Raw genomic sequence first — 18,561 nt, 5'->3', positions numbered from 1 at the left:
TTTGAGCATTGTATGTTGGTATTATTTGAGCACTGTATGGTGGTATTATTTATGGACCGAATGGTGGCAATATTTGGGCACTGTATGGTGATATTATTTGGGCATTGTATGGTGGTATTATTTGGGCACTGTATGGGCGTTTTATTTGAGCACTGTATAAAGGTATTATTTGAGCACTGTATGGCGGTATTATTTGAGCACTGTATGGTGGCATTATTTGGGCACTGTATGGTGGTATTATTTGAGCACTTTATGTTGGTATTATTTTTGGATGCTGGCGGTATTATTTGAGCATTGTATGGAGGTAGTTTTTAGTGACTGTATGGTGGTATTATTTGGCCACTGGTGGTATATAAGCACTGTATGGTGGTATTATTTGAGCACTGTATGGTGGTATTATTTAAGCACTGTATGGTGGTATTATTTGAGCATTGTATATTGGTATTATTGGAGCATTGTATGGAGGTATTTAGTGACTGTATGGTGGTATTATTTGGGCACTGTATGGTGGTATTATTTGAGTACTGTATGGGGGTTTTTAGTGACTCTATGGTGGTATTTAGTGACTGTATGGTGGTATTATTTGGGCACTCTTTGGTGGTATTATATGAGCACCGTATGGTGGTATTATTTGGGCACTGTTTGGTGGTATTATATGAGCACTGTATGGTGGTATTATTTAGGCACTGTATGTTGGTATTATTTGAGCATTGTATGGTGGTATTATTTGAGCATTGTATGGTGGTATTATTTGAGCACTGCATGGTTGGTATTATTTGGGCACTGTATGGTGGTATTATTTGAGCACTGTATGGCGGTATTATTTGGGCACTGTATGGTGGTATTATTTGATCACTGTATGGCTGTATTATTTGGGCACTGTATGGCGGTATTATTTTGGCACTGTATAGTGGTATTGTTTTAGCACTGCATTGTGGTGTTATTTGGGCACTGTGTGGGGGTGTTATTTGTATGCTGCATGTTCGTATTATTTGAGCACTGTATGGTGTTACTATTTGAGCATTGTATACTGTGGTTATTTAGTGACTGTATAGTGGCATTATTTGTGGACTGTATGGGGGTATTATTTGTGGACTGCATGGGGGTATTCTTAAAATACTGTATGACCAACACACTTGTCTATTCCATAGGAAGCCAATTAATGCATATTTAGGGAGTGTGGGAGCAATTGGAGTCACCGGAACTGGGGTAAAATACATAATCTCCATCTTGATGTTGTTCAGGTCATTTTCAAGCCCATGCCCCCAGTATTGCCAGGCAGCAGTGTCAACCTCATACTGGCCATAAATGAAATGTATTTCATGACAGTTGTCAACTATACTGTAACTTCAAGCTGACTTCACATATAAAAGCCTCTGGCCGCACACTCAGCAAACTGGCATAGATTAAAACAGACTTGGGTCTTCAGTGACCCATTTAGTGCCAAGGGCTGGTCGCTCGGGAATGGCTTTAACTAGTGTCACATGATAAGCCCTCCCCTGCACATACGAGGCCGGTCACCCTCTCCTTCCCCATTTGTCCCTGTTCTTGTCCCCTGTCACATCACACGCACTCCAGGAGGATGCCGTCCGTGTCCGTGTTCTGTAAAGGAGCCATGATGATCAGCAGGTGAGACGGCCGCAGGTTCCTATAGACTCCGCTCCGCCGCACGGGTCAGCAGATGTTTGGGATTTGGATATTGAAGGTTACATTGTGGCGGTCACATCCGATGAAACTACTTTACGCTGCGGTGATACTTTGAGTTCCTTCATGGTCTGGACAGGAAAGAGTTAAATAATCAATTTTAGGAGGTTTCCATAAAATGTTTAACTCTATCATTTCCAGATGTTTAGAGGCCGCGTTGACTCTTTGTACACAGAGTCACGTCTTTTATTATTGTATAGATGCCATTCTAATATGGGGGATACCACTCAGGAGAGGGAGGGGGTTGTCTATTTCCAGTCTTACAGTGGGCCTTATTAAATTTGAGGGTAGTTGGCTGGGAATTTCCCATGTGGTTCTGATTTTTCCTATGATCTGAATGATTTTCAGAGGGTTGAATGTTCCGCTGTTAATAAATATCTGAATCATTTTATTAGATCTTTATAATTGTAAGTCAATGGAGTCCGTCGGCCGCTGTTGGTATCCATTGTATGACGGATTTTTCACTGACTTTCGTTCAAAGGGGAACTTAGGCTAAAATAGTCTAGGTGTGAATTGCATGGGGGATGGGGATCTTTTCCCGCAACCATTATAATTATTGTGGTATCGTTTCTTGTTTTTATTGTTCATGAAGGAAAAGTCCAATATTTGTCTACGAGCTGTTCATGGGATGTCCATGTTTGTTATGTACTGCATTAAGATCCGGTGATAGATAGTGAGGGGGGGTCTGCCATCCAGGGGTTTACACAGATTTCATAGGGCCCTACAGCAAAACTCAGACTGGTCACAACCCCCACTCCACAAAAATGTACTGCACCTTTAATAAATTTAATGTCCACCATTGTGTACTTAGGTCCATAATGCAGTGTTGATTCATTTCAATCCTCTGCTTCCCTTCCCATAGTAGTAGTCATATTATAAAATCCTGGCTGTCTGCAGCCACCACTAGGGGGAGCTAAGTACATATGAATATATACAGCTAGTATACAGTGAGCTCCCGCTAGTGGCAGATGGAGGTAAATGCTATGACTGTAGCAAATCAGTCCAGGAACCCGATAGCAATGAGGTTCCCTGCCTCTATGATCTGTGAGCCACTGCTGCAGTCAAAACCTCCCCTCATTAGCTAGAACCAAGAACCAGATATCCAATGGAAGCAAACAACTGGTAACTGCTTGCCTGCACTGCATAGGTTTCCCTGTAGGGGCACTGTTTTTTATTGCACTTCCCACAGTGACAACAGAAGTCAGGCAGGGGCCAATTATGACCAACTGGACTTTTGGTGGAACCCCAAAATGAAAAGAGGTTGTCAACTCTTTGAAAGGCCATGAAGCCAAATTCAGCTGCAGTGTTTCTCTACAATGTCTTGTTTTCTGCTGGGTCTTGTCTTCTGGCGGGTCTTGTCTTCCGCCGGGTCTTGTCTTCCGCCGGGTGCTGTCTTCCGCCGGGGGCTGTCTTCCGCCGGGGGCTGTCTTCCGCCGGGGGCTGTCTTCCGCCGGGGGCTGTCTTCCGCCGGGGGCTGTCTTCCGCCGGGTGCTGTCTTCGGCCTGTTGCTGTCTTCGGCCGGTTGCTGTTTTCGGCCGGTTGCTGTCTTCGGCCGGTTGCTGTCTTCGGCCGGTTGCTGTCTTCGGCCGGTTGCTGTTTTCGGCCGGTTGCTGTCTTCGGCCGGGTGCTGTCTTCGGCCGGTTGCTGTCTTCGGCCGGTTGCTGTCTTCGGCCGGTTGCTGTCTTCGGCCGGGTGCTGTCTTCGGCCGGGTCTTGTCTTCGGCCGGGTGCTGTCTTCGGCCGGGTGCTGTCTTCGGCCTGTTGCTGTCTTCGGCCGGGTGCTGTCTTCCGCCGGGTGCTGTCTTCCGCCGGGTGCTGTCTTCGGCCGGTTGCTGTCTTCGGCCGGTTGCTGTCTTCGGCCGGTTGCTGTCTTCGTCCGGGTGCTGTCTTCCGCCGGGTGCTGTCTTCCGCCGGGTGCTGTCTTCCGCCGGTTGCTGTCTTCGGCCGGTTGCTGTCTTCGTCCGGGTGCTGTCTTCGGCCGGTTGCTGTCTTCGGCCGGTTGCTGTCTTCGGCCGGTTGCTGTCTTCGGCCGGTTGCTGTCTTCGGCCGGTTGCTGTCTTCGGCCGGTTGCTGTCTTCCGCCGGGGGCTGTCTTCGGCCGGTTCTTCAGGTTCCTCCTTGTTCTTGATTCTTTTGATAATCTCCTTCCATCTTATTTCTGGTCATCCTCATTGTCATTATTTCTCCTGAGCAAAACACCCTTTTCCAATGAGCCGGGTCTCCACATAATTGGGGCACATTGTGATATGTAGATAGTGCCCTACTTCTGATTCACTATTCGTTCTGTGTTTGCAGGACATTAATGGGTCCATACGGAATGGACCGAACCGTTTACTGCATGGAATTCAGTGACTGCCTCAATGGACTGGGTGATGTATAAACCCTATAATGTCTTCCCTAACCCTATCCTCTACCTGCTGGCAGTTCAACACCTTGGTAATGGTGTAGCTAAACCATGTAACTATAGGGGGTGCAGAGGTCGTGCTTGCCATATAAGAGAGTATCTGCTGCAGATTGTATATCGAGACCCAAGAGCGGACTAGTGCGTGCTTTTATAGAGGACTGGTCCCCTCCCCTCACATGTCTATTATTGTAAATACTTGTATTCCCCATGAAATAACAATTCTGGAATATATTTTCTTAAAACTCTGTGTTGTTCCATTCCTCTGTTATTCCTCCTACAAATGTCTCAATAAATTGACAACTGGGTGTTACCATTTCTCTTGTCAAAGGGGCGTGTCCCTACACAGTGTCACTTAGTCAGCACTGATTGGACAGTGTCAGGCTGTGTAGGGACACCCCCCCTAAGTAGTCAATTTATTCATAAATTTCTAGGAGGAATAACAGAGGCACAACATAGAGTTCTATGAAAAGAAGCTTCAGAATTGTTATTTCATTGGGAATACAAGTATTTTCTAAAACAGACGTGTCAGGGGAGGTGACATAGGTGGAGCATGACTATGGGAGCAGCTGTCCACATTGCTCGACAGTGCTCATTTCTTTACACGCCCCCTATAGGTCAATCAGGATGCTTCATTGGGTAGCAAAGTGGCAAGGGCAGGCCCAGGTGAGCAGCACAGTGACTTATTACATAACACAATATGCTTCATCTTTGACTAAAAATGTTTTTTATAGAAGCAAGACACATAAAAAAGCTTCCCGAATAGATTATAGCCCCGATAATAATCCCATTTTACTATCCTGGGCTTTCATGAATGGAATGCCAGAACTACAGTAAAGACTGACACCCAGCAGAACAGTAAAAGAGAAGGAGCAGGGAAAATGGTAATTCAGCCCTAGATGTTTATATACCATTCAGGGTCTTGGGAAAACTGGTTTACGACCTCTGGATATAGTAATGGCGGCTGTATAGGACGACCGCTCCGGACATAGTCTATGACAGCGATGGAGAAGGTGCTTCTTGGCTGGGATCCCGTGAGCTCGTCCGCCCCAGTCCAGCACCATATAAACTGTATAAGCCAGTGACCTTGAATAATGGCTTCTCCATATTATAGGCAGTGTCGGGGGCGCCCGCCATGTAAAGCAATCACCCCTCACTGTAATCACACAGGATTTAATGTCTGGCAGCACCCACCCCCTAAGAGGATTTGTGGGATTGTTTGGGGAAATATGAGACCATTACTTCAATTGAGTCAGTGATGGAGAATGATAATGAGATATAAAAGCCACTAATATCACAACACAACCTGATGACGTCACCCGGGGGAGGGGAGGATTAACCGATTATTTGGCATACAATTTCTGGATTATTATTATTACATTTTTGTATGCATTGCTTTATCATATAACGATTAATCACAAAATATAATTTATTCTATCTGCGTATCTAATCTATCTATCTATCTATCTAATATCTATCTATCTATCTATCTATCTATCTATCTATCTATCTATCTATCTATCTCATATCTATCTATCTCATATCTATCTATCTATCTATCTCATATCTATCTATCTATCTATCTATCTAATATCTATCTCATATCTATCTATCTATCTATCTATCTATCTATCTATCTATCTATCTATCTATCTATCTATCTATCTATCTATCTCATATCTATCTATCTATCTATCTATCTATCTATCTATCTATCTATCTATCTATCTATCTATCTCATATCTATCTATCTATCTCATATCTATCTATCTATCTATCTATCTATCTATCTATCTATCTATCTATCTATCTATCTATCTAATATCTATCTATCTATCTCATATCTATCTATCTATCTATCTATCTATCTATCTATCTATCTATCTATCTATCTATCTATCTATCTATCTATCTATCGCCACCTAAACACTATAAATAAATAAATATGCATTGCTGCTGAATCTACTTAGAATAGGGAGGTTCTTAGCGCACATTTTGATCAAATTGTGTGAGCCCACCTGCCACGACAAGACGACCTCTATAAGGTGGGTCGCTACGCTGGGTCTAAGCCTGCAGAATATACTCGGGGAACGTAGGAACCAGCATTAAACTAATTAAAATCACCCTAGGGCAGAATCTATCTATATCTATCGCAGGTGACATCTGAAAGTGATTGTGATGATTTTCCTCGTATCACCCAGTTCCTAATACAACAATTTGCATTGCAGGTATTAAGGTAATTGGAGGATTACGGGATTTCAGCAGAGAAGAATATGGAGTTTACGTTAAAAGAATCCTTCCTGGTGGAGTTGCTTATTCTGATGGTAAGACAAGTTTTTGACTACATGTCCAGCCCTTGACGTGGCCCGGAGCCTGGATAGTCTCAGCCTCCTTGGTCTCCACTATGTCCTCATGGGGTTTGCTCGCTTGCATTTCTACCATGTTCTTCTCCTCATATTTGTGGAGTTTCGGGCTGTGCCACCCCTTACACCAGACAGTCTTCTGCTCCTCACTCTTCTCCATGCACTTAGATTGTTTCTTCTCCGGATCTACCACAGTCGATATTCGATCCATGTCCATTCGCTCTCTGGCACCATTCAGACCAGTCTAAATTCGACCTTCCGTTTGACCCTACAATATTTTGACTTGTCTGTTGTGTCCACTATTCTCAACATATTTAATCCTAGTCATCTCAATAGCCTACAACCATCAGTGTCCTGATATCCTGCACCTTCAGCCAGAACTGTCACCTTCATTCAACACTGTCCTATACTGGTCATCACCAGTCATTAGTATCCTATATTGGTTTCCTTAATCACCTACATCCCACAATGCCCCGTTCCAGTTCTTTCTTTTACCTTCAACCTACAAAGTTCTACAATAGTGTCCTTCTTCGTGTTCATCCATTGTTGTCATGTCCCATTCTCCTTCATCATCTTCAGTCAACAGCGTCCTATACTGGTCTCCTCCACAACCTTCAGCCAGCATGTCCAGTCCCAGTCTTTTCCATCTCTTTCCCCCAGTGGTGACCTTTACAGGTTCCCTCTATAACATTCATACAGAATTGTCATGTCCAAGTCTTGTCCATCATCTTCAGCCAGTAGTGTCCTCATGTCCAGACATGTCCATCACCAGCAGTGTCTTGTACTGTTCCCCTCATCATCTTCAGTCAATCGTGTCCATTACTTGTCCCCTCCATCAGCTTTAGCTAGTCGTGACGTCTTCCAGTCTCCCCCATAATGTACAGTCAGCAGCATCCTATGCTGATCTCCTTTGTCACCTTCAGCCAGAAATGTCCTTCAGCCAACAATGTTCTTCTATTTCCTTTGACCAGCAGCTTGTGTCCTTCATCCCCTTTCACTACACAATGTCCAGTGTCTTCTCCATTACCATCAGCCAGCTGTGTCCTGTCCTAGTCTCTTCCATCACCTTCAGCCAACTATGTCCTATACTATGTCCATAACCCACCAGTAATGCACCACACTGGTTTCCACAATCACTTCCTTCCAGTATTGTCCTAGACCATGTCCCTTGCCAGTCTTCTCCATCACCTTCAGCCAGATGTGTCCTATACTGGTCCGTTCCATAACCATCATCCAGTCAGCAATGCACCATACTGGTTTTCATCATCCCCTCTTTCCAGTAGTGTCCTTGACCCTGTCCTATGCCAGTCTCCATCACCTTCAGTCAGTGGTGTCCTATACTGGTCAATTCCATAACCTGCCAGAATTACACCATACTGGTTTCCACCATCACCTCCTTCCAGTAGTGTTTTATACACTGTCCTCTGCCAGTCTTATCCATCACCATAACCCAGATATGTCCTGTTCTATTCTCTTCCAGTACCTTCTGCCAGTGGTGTCCTATACTGGTGCCTTCCATAACCATCACCCAGCCAGCAATGCACCATACTGGTTTCCACCATCAATTAACTCACCTTCATCCAGCTGTGTCCCGCCCTAGTATTCATTACAGTTAACCAGCCATATACCCGGGGCAAAACTTTACCTTGGATCCATATTCCACATTTGATAAGGTCTTGAGGGTTGTATAAGGTTCCTCCATGCCATGGTGGGTACAACCATAATAAACAATGCGGTAACATCTTTTCTTTATAATTGTTTAAGGACGGCTGCAACCTGGAGATCAGATTCTAGAGGTGAATGGAGAAAGTCTGCTCCGAGTCTCCAACGACAGGTAACTGATATTATAAAGCTGGGACCATTTATGAATAACGATATGGTCTTAGATGCGAGTAGTATAAAATGGGCATCACTGAGGGGAAAAAGGGTGAACTCATACCAACCAATCAAATGTAAGATGAAATCTGGGATCTGATTGGTTGCTAGTCACCAATGTTCTTGGTCTTACAATCGTGTATCCAGTCGTAGGACTAATTTCCCACTGTCTCTCCACAGTGCTGTGGACGTTTTACGGATGGCATCTGCTACCGGATACATGCGACTTCTCATAGCTCGGGATGATGAGGCCAGGTCTGGAAGTTTCATTTTTCTCATTTTGATTGTCTAACTTTTTTGGACCATCCCTGGTGTTCTACAGGAGGTTCTAGGTGTAACCTTACAAGATGACTGGAGTTTAGGTGGTCCAAAGACTCTTCCATAAGAGTTATAGACGTAACGATTATTGATACAGATTTTACGACTGTTAACGACTTTTCTCAAGTGTATGGCCAGTGAAAATGTATAGAGACAGGAGTGCAGCCGGACAATCCAACAGAGATAATGATGATCAACCAAACACACCCAACTCAGCCGACAATATTTTGGTGAAGACCAGTCAGCTTGGGAAGTTCCGATTACCCCTACAACTATCCCCCCTCTACTGCTAAAAAGATGACTCACAACAAAGACAACCCCCAAAAAAAGCTGTTTCGGCGATCATCTGGATCCAGCACCCTTCTGCAGGGGAAATGTAGTATTGCATTGGGTGACCATTTAGTATTTGGCCTGGCAGAGTCCACCAGAGTGTGTACCACTGCTACTTAGAAGCCCTCTGGTCTGGCTCATGAAGGGGTGGGGGGTGCCAAGGGTGGAAACGCTAATCCATGGGGTTCCTTCTCTTTAAGATGAGGTAACCCAAACCCATGTAGGAAGGTGATGTAGCACATCTTAACACCTCTCTACTGGGGTCACGGTGACCTGGATTGGCAGACTTTCTAAAATACGGACATACAATATGCTTCATCTGTGAGCTGCATCCTAATTTATTTTGCCATCTGTTCACAAGAGAAAACCAACGACATCCCATCACATGTTCTCCTCCACCATCTGAAGGCTCTACGTCTGACATTGATGGTCCCTTTAAGAGACCTATGATGGTCAAGCTTAAAGATGTTGTCTAGAATTAGGAGAGCATGGCCAACCTGTGACCCCGGCTCTCCGTACCCAATAAGAGTCATTAACGTACACCTACATTTACATTATAGCTCCTGCTGACTTATTCCAATTTTTAATACAGTTCTGGAAACATTATCCATAAGGTAAATCCTGTAACAGACAATCAGCTGAAGGGTAAAGAGGATGATGTGGTCCTATGGGATAAACTCAGCATGTACTTATCCTAGAAGCAGACAGACCCCCTGGGGTATAATCCGCTGTGCCCGGGCCATTCTGCGGACAGATTTACTCTGTAATATGATAAAAAATATCTCCAGTGATCCGTCCTGAGAAGCAGATGTATAGAAGCCCCTCATCTTAATTATGAAGACAAATACAAACTTATACATAGGAGGCAGTACTATAGTAATTATATTCTTGTATATAGGAGCAGTATTATAGTAGTTATATTCTTGTATATAGGGGGCAGTATTATAGTAGTTATATTCTTGTATATAGAGGGCAGTATTATAGTAGTTATATTCTTGTATATAGGGGCAGTATTATAGTAGTTATATTCTTGTATATAGGAGCAGTATTATAGTAGTTATATTCTTGTATATAGGAGGCAGTATTATAGTAGTTATATTCTTGTATATAGGAGCAGTATTATAGTAGTTATATTATTGTATATAGGGGGCAGTAATATAGTAGTTATATTCCTGTATATAGGGGGCAGTATTATAGTAGTTATATTCTTGTATATAGGGGGCAGTATTATAGTAGTTATATTCTTGTATATAGGGGGCAGTATTATAGTAGTTATATTCTTGTATGTAGGAGCAGTATTATAGTAGATATATTCTTGTATATAGGAGCAGTATTATAGTAGTTATATTCTTGTATATAGGGGCAGTATTATAGTAGTTATATTCTTGTATATAGGGGGCAGTATTATAGTAGTTATATTCTTGTATATAGGGGCAGTATTATAGTAGTTATATTCTTGTATATAGGGGCAGTATTATAGTAGTTATATTCTTGTATATAGGGGGCAGTATTATAGTAGTTATATTCTTGTATATAGGGGCAGTATTATAGTAGTTATATTCTTGTATATAGGGGGCAGTATTATAGTAGTTATATTCTTGTATATAGGGGCAGTATTATAGTAGTTATATTCTTGTATATAAGGGCAGTATTATAGTAGTTATATTCTTGTATATAGGGGGCAGTATTATAGTAGTTATATTCTTGTATATAGGGGGCAGTATTATAGTAGTTATATTCTTGTATATAGGGGGCAGTATTATAGTAGTTATATTCTTGTATATAGGGGGCAGTATTATAGTAGTTATATTCTTGTATATAGGGAGCAGTATTATAGTAGTTCTATTCTTGTATATAGGAGCAGTATTATAGTAGTTATATTCTTGTATATAGGAGGCAGTATTATAGTAGTTATATTCTTGTATATAGGAGGCAGTATTATAGTAGATATATTCTTGTATATAGGAGCAGTATTATAGTAGTTATATTCTTGTATATAGGAGCAGTATTATAGTAGTTATATTCTTGTATATAGGGGCAGTATTATAGTAGTTATATTCTTGTATATAGGAGGCAGTATTATAGTAGTTATATTCTTGTATATAGGAGGCAGTATTATAGTAGATATATTCTTGTATATAGGAGCAGTATTATAGTAGTTATATTCTTGTATATAGGAGGCAGTATTATAGTATTTATATTCTTGTATATAGGAGGCAGTATTATAGTAGATATATTCTTGTATATAGGAGCAGTATTATAGTAGTTATATTCTTGTATATAGGGGCAGTATTATAGTAGTTATATTCTTGTATATAGGGGGCAGTATTATAGTAGTTATATTCTTGTATATAGGGGCAGTATTATAGTAGTTATATTCTTGTATATAAGGGCAGTATTATAGTAGTTATATTCTTGTATATAGGGGCAGTATTATAGTAGTTATATTCTTGTATATAGGGGGCAGTATTATAGTAGTTATATTCTTGTATATAGGGGGCAGTATTATAGTAGTTATATTCTTGTATATAGGGGGCAGTATCATAGTAGTTATATTCTTGTATATAGGGGGCAGTATTATAGTAGTTATATTCTTGTATATAGGAGCAGTATTATAGTAGTTATATTCTTGTATATAGGAGCAGTATTATAGTAGTTATATTCTTGTATATAGGGGCAGTATTATAGTAGTTATATTCTTGTATATAGGAGCAGTATTATACTAGTTATATTCTTGTATATAGAGGGCAGTATTATAGTAGTTATATTCTTGTATATAGGAGCAGTATTATAGTAGTTATATTCTTGTATATAGGGGCAGTATTATAGTAGTTATATTCTTGTATATAGGAGGCAGTATTATAGTAGTTATATTCTTGTATATAGGAGGCAGTATTATAGTAGTTATATTCTTGTATATAGGGGGCAGTATTATAGTAGTTATATTCTTGTATATAGGGGTAGTATTATAGTAGTTATATTCTTGTATATAGGGGCAGTATTATAGTAGTTATATTCTTGTATATAGGGGCAGTATTATAGTAGTTATATTCTTGTATATAGGGGCAGTATTATAGTAGTTCTATTCTTATATATAGGGGGCAGTATTATAGTAGTTATATTCCTGTATATAGGAGACCGTATTATAGTAGTTATATTCTTGTACATAGCGGGCAGTATTATAGTAGTTATATTCTTGTATATAGGGGGCAGTATTATAGTAGTTCTATTCTTGTATATAGGGGCAGTATTATAGTAGTTCTATTCTTGTATATAGGGGGCAGTATTATAGTAGTTCTATTCTTGTATATAGGAGGATTACTATAGTAGTTATATTCTTGTATATAGGAGCAGTATTATAGTAGTTATATTCCTGTATATAGGGGGCAGTATTATAGTAGTTATATTCTTGTATATAGGGGCAGTATTATAGTAGTTATATTCTTGTATATAGGGGCAGTATTATAGTAGTTATATTCTTGTATATAGGGGGCAGTATTATAGTAGTTATATTCTTGTATATAGGGGCAGTATTATAGTAGTTATATTCTTGTATATAGGGGCAGTATTATAGTAGTTATATTCTTGTATATAGGGGGCAGTATTATAGTAGTTATATTCTTGTATATAGGGGCAGTATTATAGTAGTTATATTCTTGTATATAGGGGGCAGTATTATAGTAGTTATATTCTTGTATATAGGGGCAGTATTATAGTAGTTATATTCTTGTATATAAGGGCAGTATTATAGTAGTTATATTCTTGTATATAGGGGGCAGTATTATAGTAGTTATATTCTTGTATATAGGGGGCAGTATTATAGTAGTTATATTCTTGTATATAGGGGGCAGTATTATAGTAGTTATATTCTTGTATATAGGGGGCAGTATTATAGTAGTTATATTCTTGTATATAGGGAGCAGTATTATAGTAGTTCTATTCTTGTATATAGGGGCAGTATTATAGTAGTTATATTCTTGTATATAGGAGGCAGTATTATAGTAGTTATATTCTTGTATATAGGAGGCAGTATTATAGTAGATATATTCTTGTATATAGGAGCAGTATTATAGTAGTTATATTCTTGTATATAGGAGCAGTATTATAGTAGTTATATTCTTGTATATAGGGGCAGTATTATAGTAGTTATATTCTTGTATATAGGGGCAGTATTATAGTAGTTCTATTCTTATATATAGGGGGCAGTATTATAGTAGTTATATTCCTGTATATAGGAGACCGTATTATAGTAGTTATATTCTTGTACATAGCGGGCAGTATTATAGTAGTTATATTCTTGTATATAGGGGGCAGTATTATAGTAGTTCTATTCTTGTATATAGGGGCAGTATTATAGTAGTTCTATTCTTGTATATAGGGGGCAGTATTATAGTAGTTCTATTCTTGTATATAGGAGGAGTACTATAGTAGTTATATTCTTGTATATAGGGAGCAGTATTATAGTAGTTATATTCCTGTATATAGGGGCAGTATTATAGTAGTTATATTCTTGTATATAGGGGCAGTATTATAGTAGTTATATTCTTGTATATAGGGGCAGTATTATAGTAGTTATATTCTTGTATATAGGGGCAGTATTATAGTAGTTATATTCTTGTATATAGGGGGCAGTATTATAGTAGTTATATTCTTGTATATAGGGGCAGTATTATAGTAGTTATATTATTGTATATAAGAGCAGTATTATAGTAGTTATATTCTGTGTGTAGGGGGCAGTATTATAGTAGTTATATTCTTGTATATAGGGGCAGTATTATAGTAGTTATATTCTTGTATATAGGGCAGTATTATAGTAGTTATATTCTTGTATATAGGGGCAGTATTATAGTAGTTATATTCTTGTATATAGGGGGCAGTATTATAGTAGTTATATTCTTGTATATAGGGGGCAGTATTATAGTAGTTATATTCTTGTATATAGGGGGCAGTATTATAGTAGTTATATTCTTGTATATAGGGAGCAGTATTATAGTAGTTCTATTCTTGTATATAGGGGCAGTATTATAGTAGTTATATTCTTGTATATAGGAGGCAGTATTATAGTAGTTATATTCTTGTATATAGGAGGCAGTATTATAGTAGATATATTCTTGTATATAGGAGCAGTATTATAGTAGTTATATTCTTGTATATAGGAGCAGTATTATAGTAGTTATATTCCTGTATATAGGGGGCAGTATTATAGTAGTTATATTCTTGTATATAGAGCAGTATTATAGTAGTTATATTCTTGTATATAGGAGCAGTATTATAGTAGTTATATTCCTGTATATAGGGGGCAGTATTATAGTAGTTATATTCCTGTATATAGGAGCAGTATTATAGTAGTTATATTCATTCTTGTATATAGGAGGCAGTATTATAGTAGATATATTCTTGTATATAGGAGCAGTATTATAGTAGTTATATTCTTGTATATAGGGGCAGTATTATAGTAGTTATATTCTTGTATATAGGGGGCAGTATTATAGTAGTTATATTCTTGTATATAGGGGCAGTATTATAGTAGTTATATTCTTGTATATAAGGGCAGTATTATAGTAGTTATATTCTTGTATATAGGGGCAGTATTATAGTAGTTATATTCTTGTATATAGGGGGCAGTATTATAGTAGTTATATTCTTGTATATAGGGGGCAGTATTATAGTAGTTATATTCTTGTATATAGGGGGCTGTATCATAGTAGTTATATTCTTGTATATAGGGGGCAGTATTATAGTAGTTATATTCTTGTATATAGGAGCAGTATTATAGTAGTTATATTCTTGTATATAGGAGCAGTATTATAGTAGTTATATTCTTGTATATAGGGGCAGTATTATAGTAGTTATATTCTTGTATATAGGAGCAGTATTATACTAGTTATATTCTTGTATATAGAGGGCAGTATTATAGTAGTTATATTCTTGTATATAGGAGCAGTATTATAGTAGTTATATTCTTGTATATAGGGGCAGTATTATAGTAGTTATATTCTTGTATATAGGAGGCAGTATTATAGTAGTTATATTCTTGTATATAGGAGGCAGTATTATAGTAGTTATATTCTTGTATATAGGGGGCAGTATTATAGTAGTTATATTTCTTGTATATAGGGGTAGTATTATAGTAGTTATATTCTTGTATATAGGGGCAGTATTATAGTAGTTATATTCTTGTATATAGGGGCAGTATTATAGTAGTTATATTCTTGTATATAGGGGCAGTATTATAGTAGTTCTATTCTTATATATAGGGGGCAGTATTATAGTAGTTATATTCCTGTATATAGGAGACCGTATTATAGTAGTTATATTCTTGTACATAGCGGGCAGTATTATAGTAGTTATATTCTTGTATATAGGGGGCAGTATTATAGTAGTTCTATTCTTGTATATAGGGGCAGTATTATAGTAGTTCTATTCTTGTATATAGGGGGCAGTATTATAGTAGTTCTATTCTTGTATATAGGAGGATTATTATAGTAGTTATATTCTTGTATATAGGAGCTGTATTATAGTAGTTCTATTCTTGTATATAGGAGTATTATATTAGTTATATTCTTGTATATAGGAGCAGTATTATAGTAGTTATATCTTGTATATAGGGGGCAGTATTATAGTAGTTATATTCTTGTATATAGGAGCAGTATTATAGTAGTTATATTCTTGTATATAGGGGGTAGTATTATAGTAGTTATATTCTTGTATATAGGGGCAGTATTATAGTAGTTATATTCTTGTATATAGGGGCAGTATTATAGTAGTTATATTCTTGTATATAGGGGCAGTATTATAGTAGTTCTATTCTTGTATATAGGGGGCAGTATTATAGTAGTTCTATTCTTGTATATAGGAGGAGTATTATAGTAGTTATATTCTTGTATATAGGAGCAGTATTATAGTAGTTCTATTCTTGTATATAGGAGTATTATAGTAGTTATATTCTTGTATATAGGGGCAGTATTATAGTAATATTCTTGTATATAGGAGGCAGTATTATAGTAGTTATATTCTTGTATATAGGAGCAGTATTATAGTAGTTATATTCTTGTATATAGGGGGTAGTATTATAGTAGTTATATTCTTGTATATAGAGGCAGTATTATAGCAGTTATATTCTTGTATATAGGAGGCAGTATTATAGTAGTTATATTCTTGTATATAGGGAGCAGTATTATAGTAGTTATATTCTTGTATATAGGAGCAGTATTATAGTAGTTATATTCTTGTATATAGGAGCAGTATTATAGTAGTTATATTCTTGTATATAGAGGCAGTATTATAGTAGTTATATTCTTGTATATAGGGGCAGTATTATACTAGTTATATTCTTGTATATAGAGGGCAGTATTATAGTAGTTATATTCTTGTATATAGAGGGCAGTATTATAGCAGTTATATTCTTGTATATAGGGGGCAGTATTATAGCAGTTATATTCTTGTATATAGGAGCAGTATTATAGTAGTTATATTCTTGTATATAGGAGCAGAATTATAGTAGTTATATTCTTGTACATAGCGGGCAGTATTATAGTAGTTATATTCTTTTATATAGGGGGCAGTATTATAGTAGTTATATTCTTGTATATAGCGGGCAGTATTATAGTAGTTATATTCTTGTATATAGGGGGCAGTATTATAGTAGTTCTATTCTTGTATATAGGAGGAGTATTATAGTAGTTATATTCTTGTATATAGGAGCAGTATTATAGTAGTTCTATTCTTGTATATAGGAGTATTATAGTAGTTATATTCTTGTATATAGGGGCAGTATTATAGTAGTTATATTCTGGTACATTGGGGGCAGTGTTATAGTAGATATATTCTTGTATATAGGAGCAGTGTTATAGTAGTTATATTCTTGTACATAGGGGCAGTGTTATAGTAGTTATATTCTTGTATATAGGAGGCAGTATTATAGTAGTTATATTCTTGTATATAGGGGCAGTATTATAGTAGTTATATTCCTGTATATAGGAACAGTATTATAGTAGTTATATTCTTGTATAGGGGCAGTATTATAGTAGTTATATTCTTGTATATAGGGGCAGTATTATAGTAGTTATATTCTTGTATATAGGGGGCAGTATTATAGTAGTTATATTCTTGTATATAGGGGCAGTATTATAGTAGTTATATTCTTGTATATAGGGGGCAGTATTATAGTAGTTTATTCTTGTATATAGGGGCAGTATTATAGTAGTTATATTCTTGTATATAGGGGGCAGTATTATAGTAGTTATATTCTTGTATATAGGGGGCAGTATTATAGTAGTTATATTCTTGTATATAGGAGCAGAATTATAGTAGTTATATTCTTGTACATAGCGGGCAGTATTATAGTAGTTATATTCTTTTATATAGGGGGCAGTATTATAGTAGTTATATTCTTGTATATAGCGGGCCAGTATTATAGTAGTTATATTCTTGTATATAGGGGGCAGTATTATAGTAGTTCTATTCTTGTATATAGGAGGAGTATTATAGTAGTTATATTCTTGTATATAGGAGCAGTATTATAGTAGTTCTATTCTTGTATATAGGAGTATTATAGTAGTTATATTCTTGTATATAGGGGCAGTATTATAGTAGTTATATTCTGGTACATTGGGGGCAGTGTTATAGTAGATATATTCTTGTATATAGGAGCAGTGTTATAGTAGTTATATTCTTGTACATAGGGGCAGTGTTATAGTAGTTATATTCTTGTATATAGGAGGCAGTATTATAGTAGTTATATTCTTGTATATAGGGGCAGTATTATAGTAGTTATATTCCTGTATATAGGAACAGTATTATAGTAGTTATATTCTTGTATATAGGGGCAGTATTATAGTAGTTATATTCTTGTATATAGGGGCAGTATTATAGTAGTTATATTCTTGTATATAGGGGGCAGTATTATAGTAGTTATATTCTTGTATATAGGAGGCAATATTATAGTAGTTATATTCTTGTATATAGGGGGCAGTATTATAGTAGTTATATTCTTGTATATAGGGGCAGTATTATAGCAGTTATATTCTTGTATATAGGGGCAGTATTATAGTAGTTTATATTCTTGTATATAGGGGGGCAGTATTATAGTAGTTATATTCTTGTATATAGGGGGCAGTATTATAGTAGTTATTATATATAAACAAAAAGAACAATGATCTCTGGACTAAAGAGCTCAGTATATGTAATTATATATATCTATATACGGTGCCAACCAGACATGGAAATGTGAGGAAAAGAAAAAACAAAAACCTGGTCAAAAAGGCACTCGGCTCAATAAAGTCGCAATTTAATTATCAAAAGTTTATTAATATATATGTAAAATTATGCAATCTTGCACAAAAACCTACAAACAGACATCACAAACCCGGCCGGGTAATGAATGGCAAATAAATCAGTTTTAAGAAAAATTCTCATTTAGCATGGCCATATAACAAATAGTATCAAGTAATAAGTTACTTCAATACAGGCCACACAAGTGGATGAATCAGATACAATGTAGTGAGTGGAGGCAACGTACTAACCAAGGTCATAACATCCATGGATATAAGCGATCCTGCTGATCAGATAGC

At 37.2% G+C, this 18,561-nt stretch overlaps 1 protein-coding gene across 1 annotated transcript in view; it reads left to right on the top strand.

Annotated features, from left to right (window-relative positions):
- LOC142656532 (syntaxin-binding protein 4-like) overlaps positions 1-18,561 on the top strand; it is a 75,433-nt gene that overhangs the window by 27,980 nt on the left and 28,892 nt on the right. Inside the window, exons 2-5 of the mRNA XM_075831463.1 lie at positions 3,998-4,071; positions 6,332-6,427; positions 8,231-8,300; positions 8,522-8,596. Coding sequence (XP_075687578.1) covers positions 3,998-4,071; positions 6,332-6,427; positions 8,231-8,300; positions 8,522-8,596 — 315 coding nt within the window. The remainder of the gene's footprint in view (positions 1-3,997; positions 4,072-6,331; positions 6,428-8,230; positions 8,301-8,521; positions 8,597-18,561) is intronic.

Source organism: Rhinoderma darwinii, chromosome 6 (assembly GCF_050947455.1).
Source record: "Rhinoderma darwinii isolate aRhiDar2 chromosome 6, aRhiDar2.hap1, whole genome shotgun sequence".
NCBI lineage: Eukaryota > Metazoa > Chordata > Amphibia > Anura > Rhinodermatidae > Rhinoderma > Rhinoderma darwinii.
Note: the sequence above shows the minus strand (reverse complement) of the source record. Positions and strands in the feature narration are given on the sequence as shown.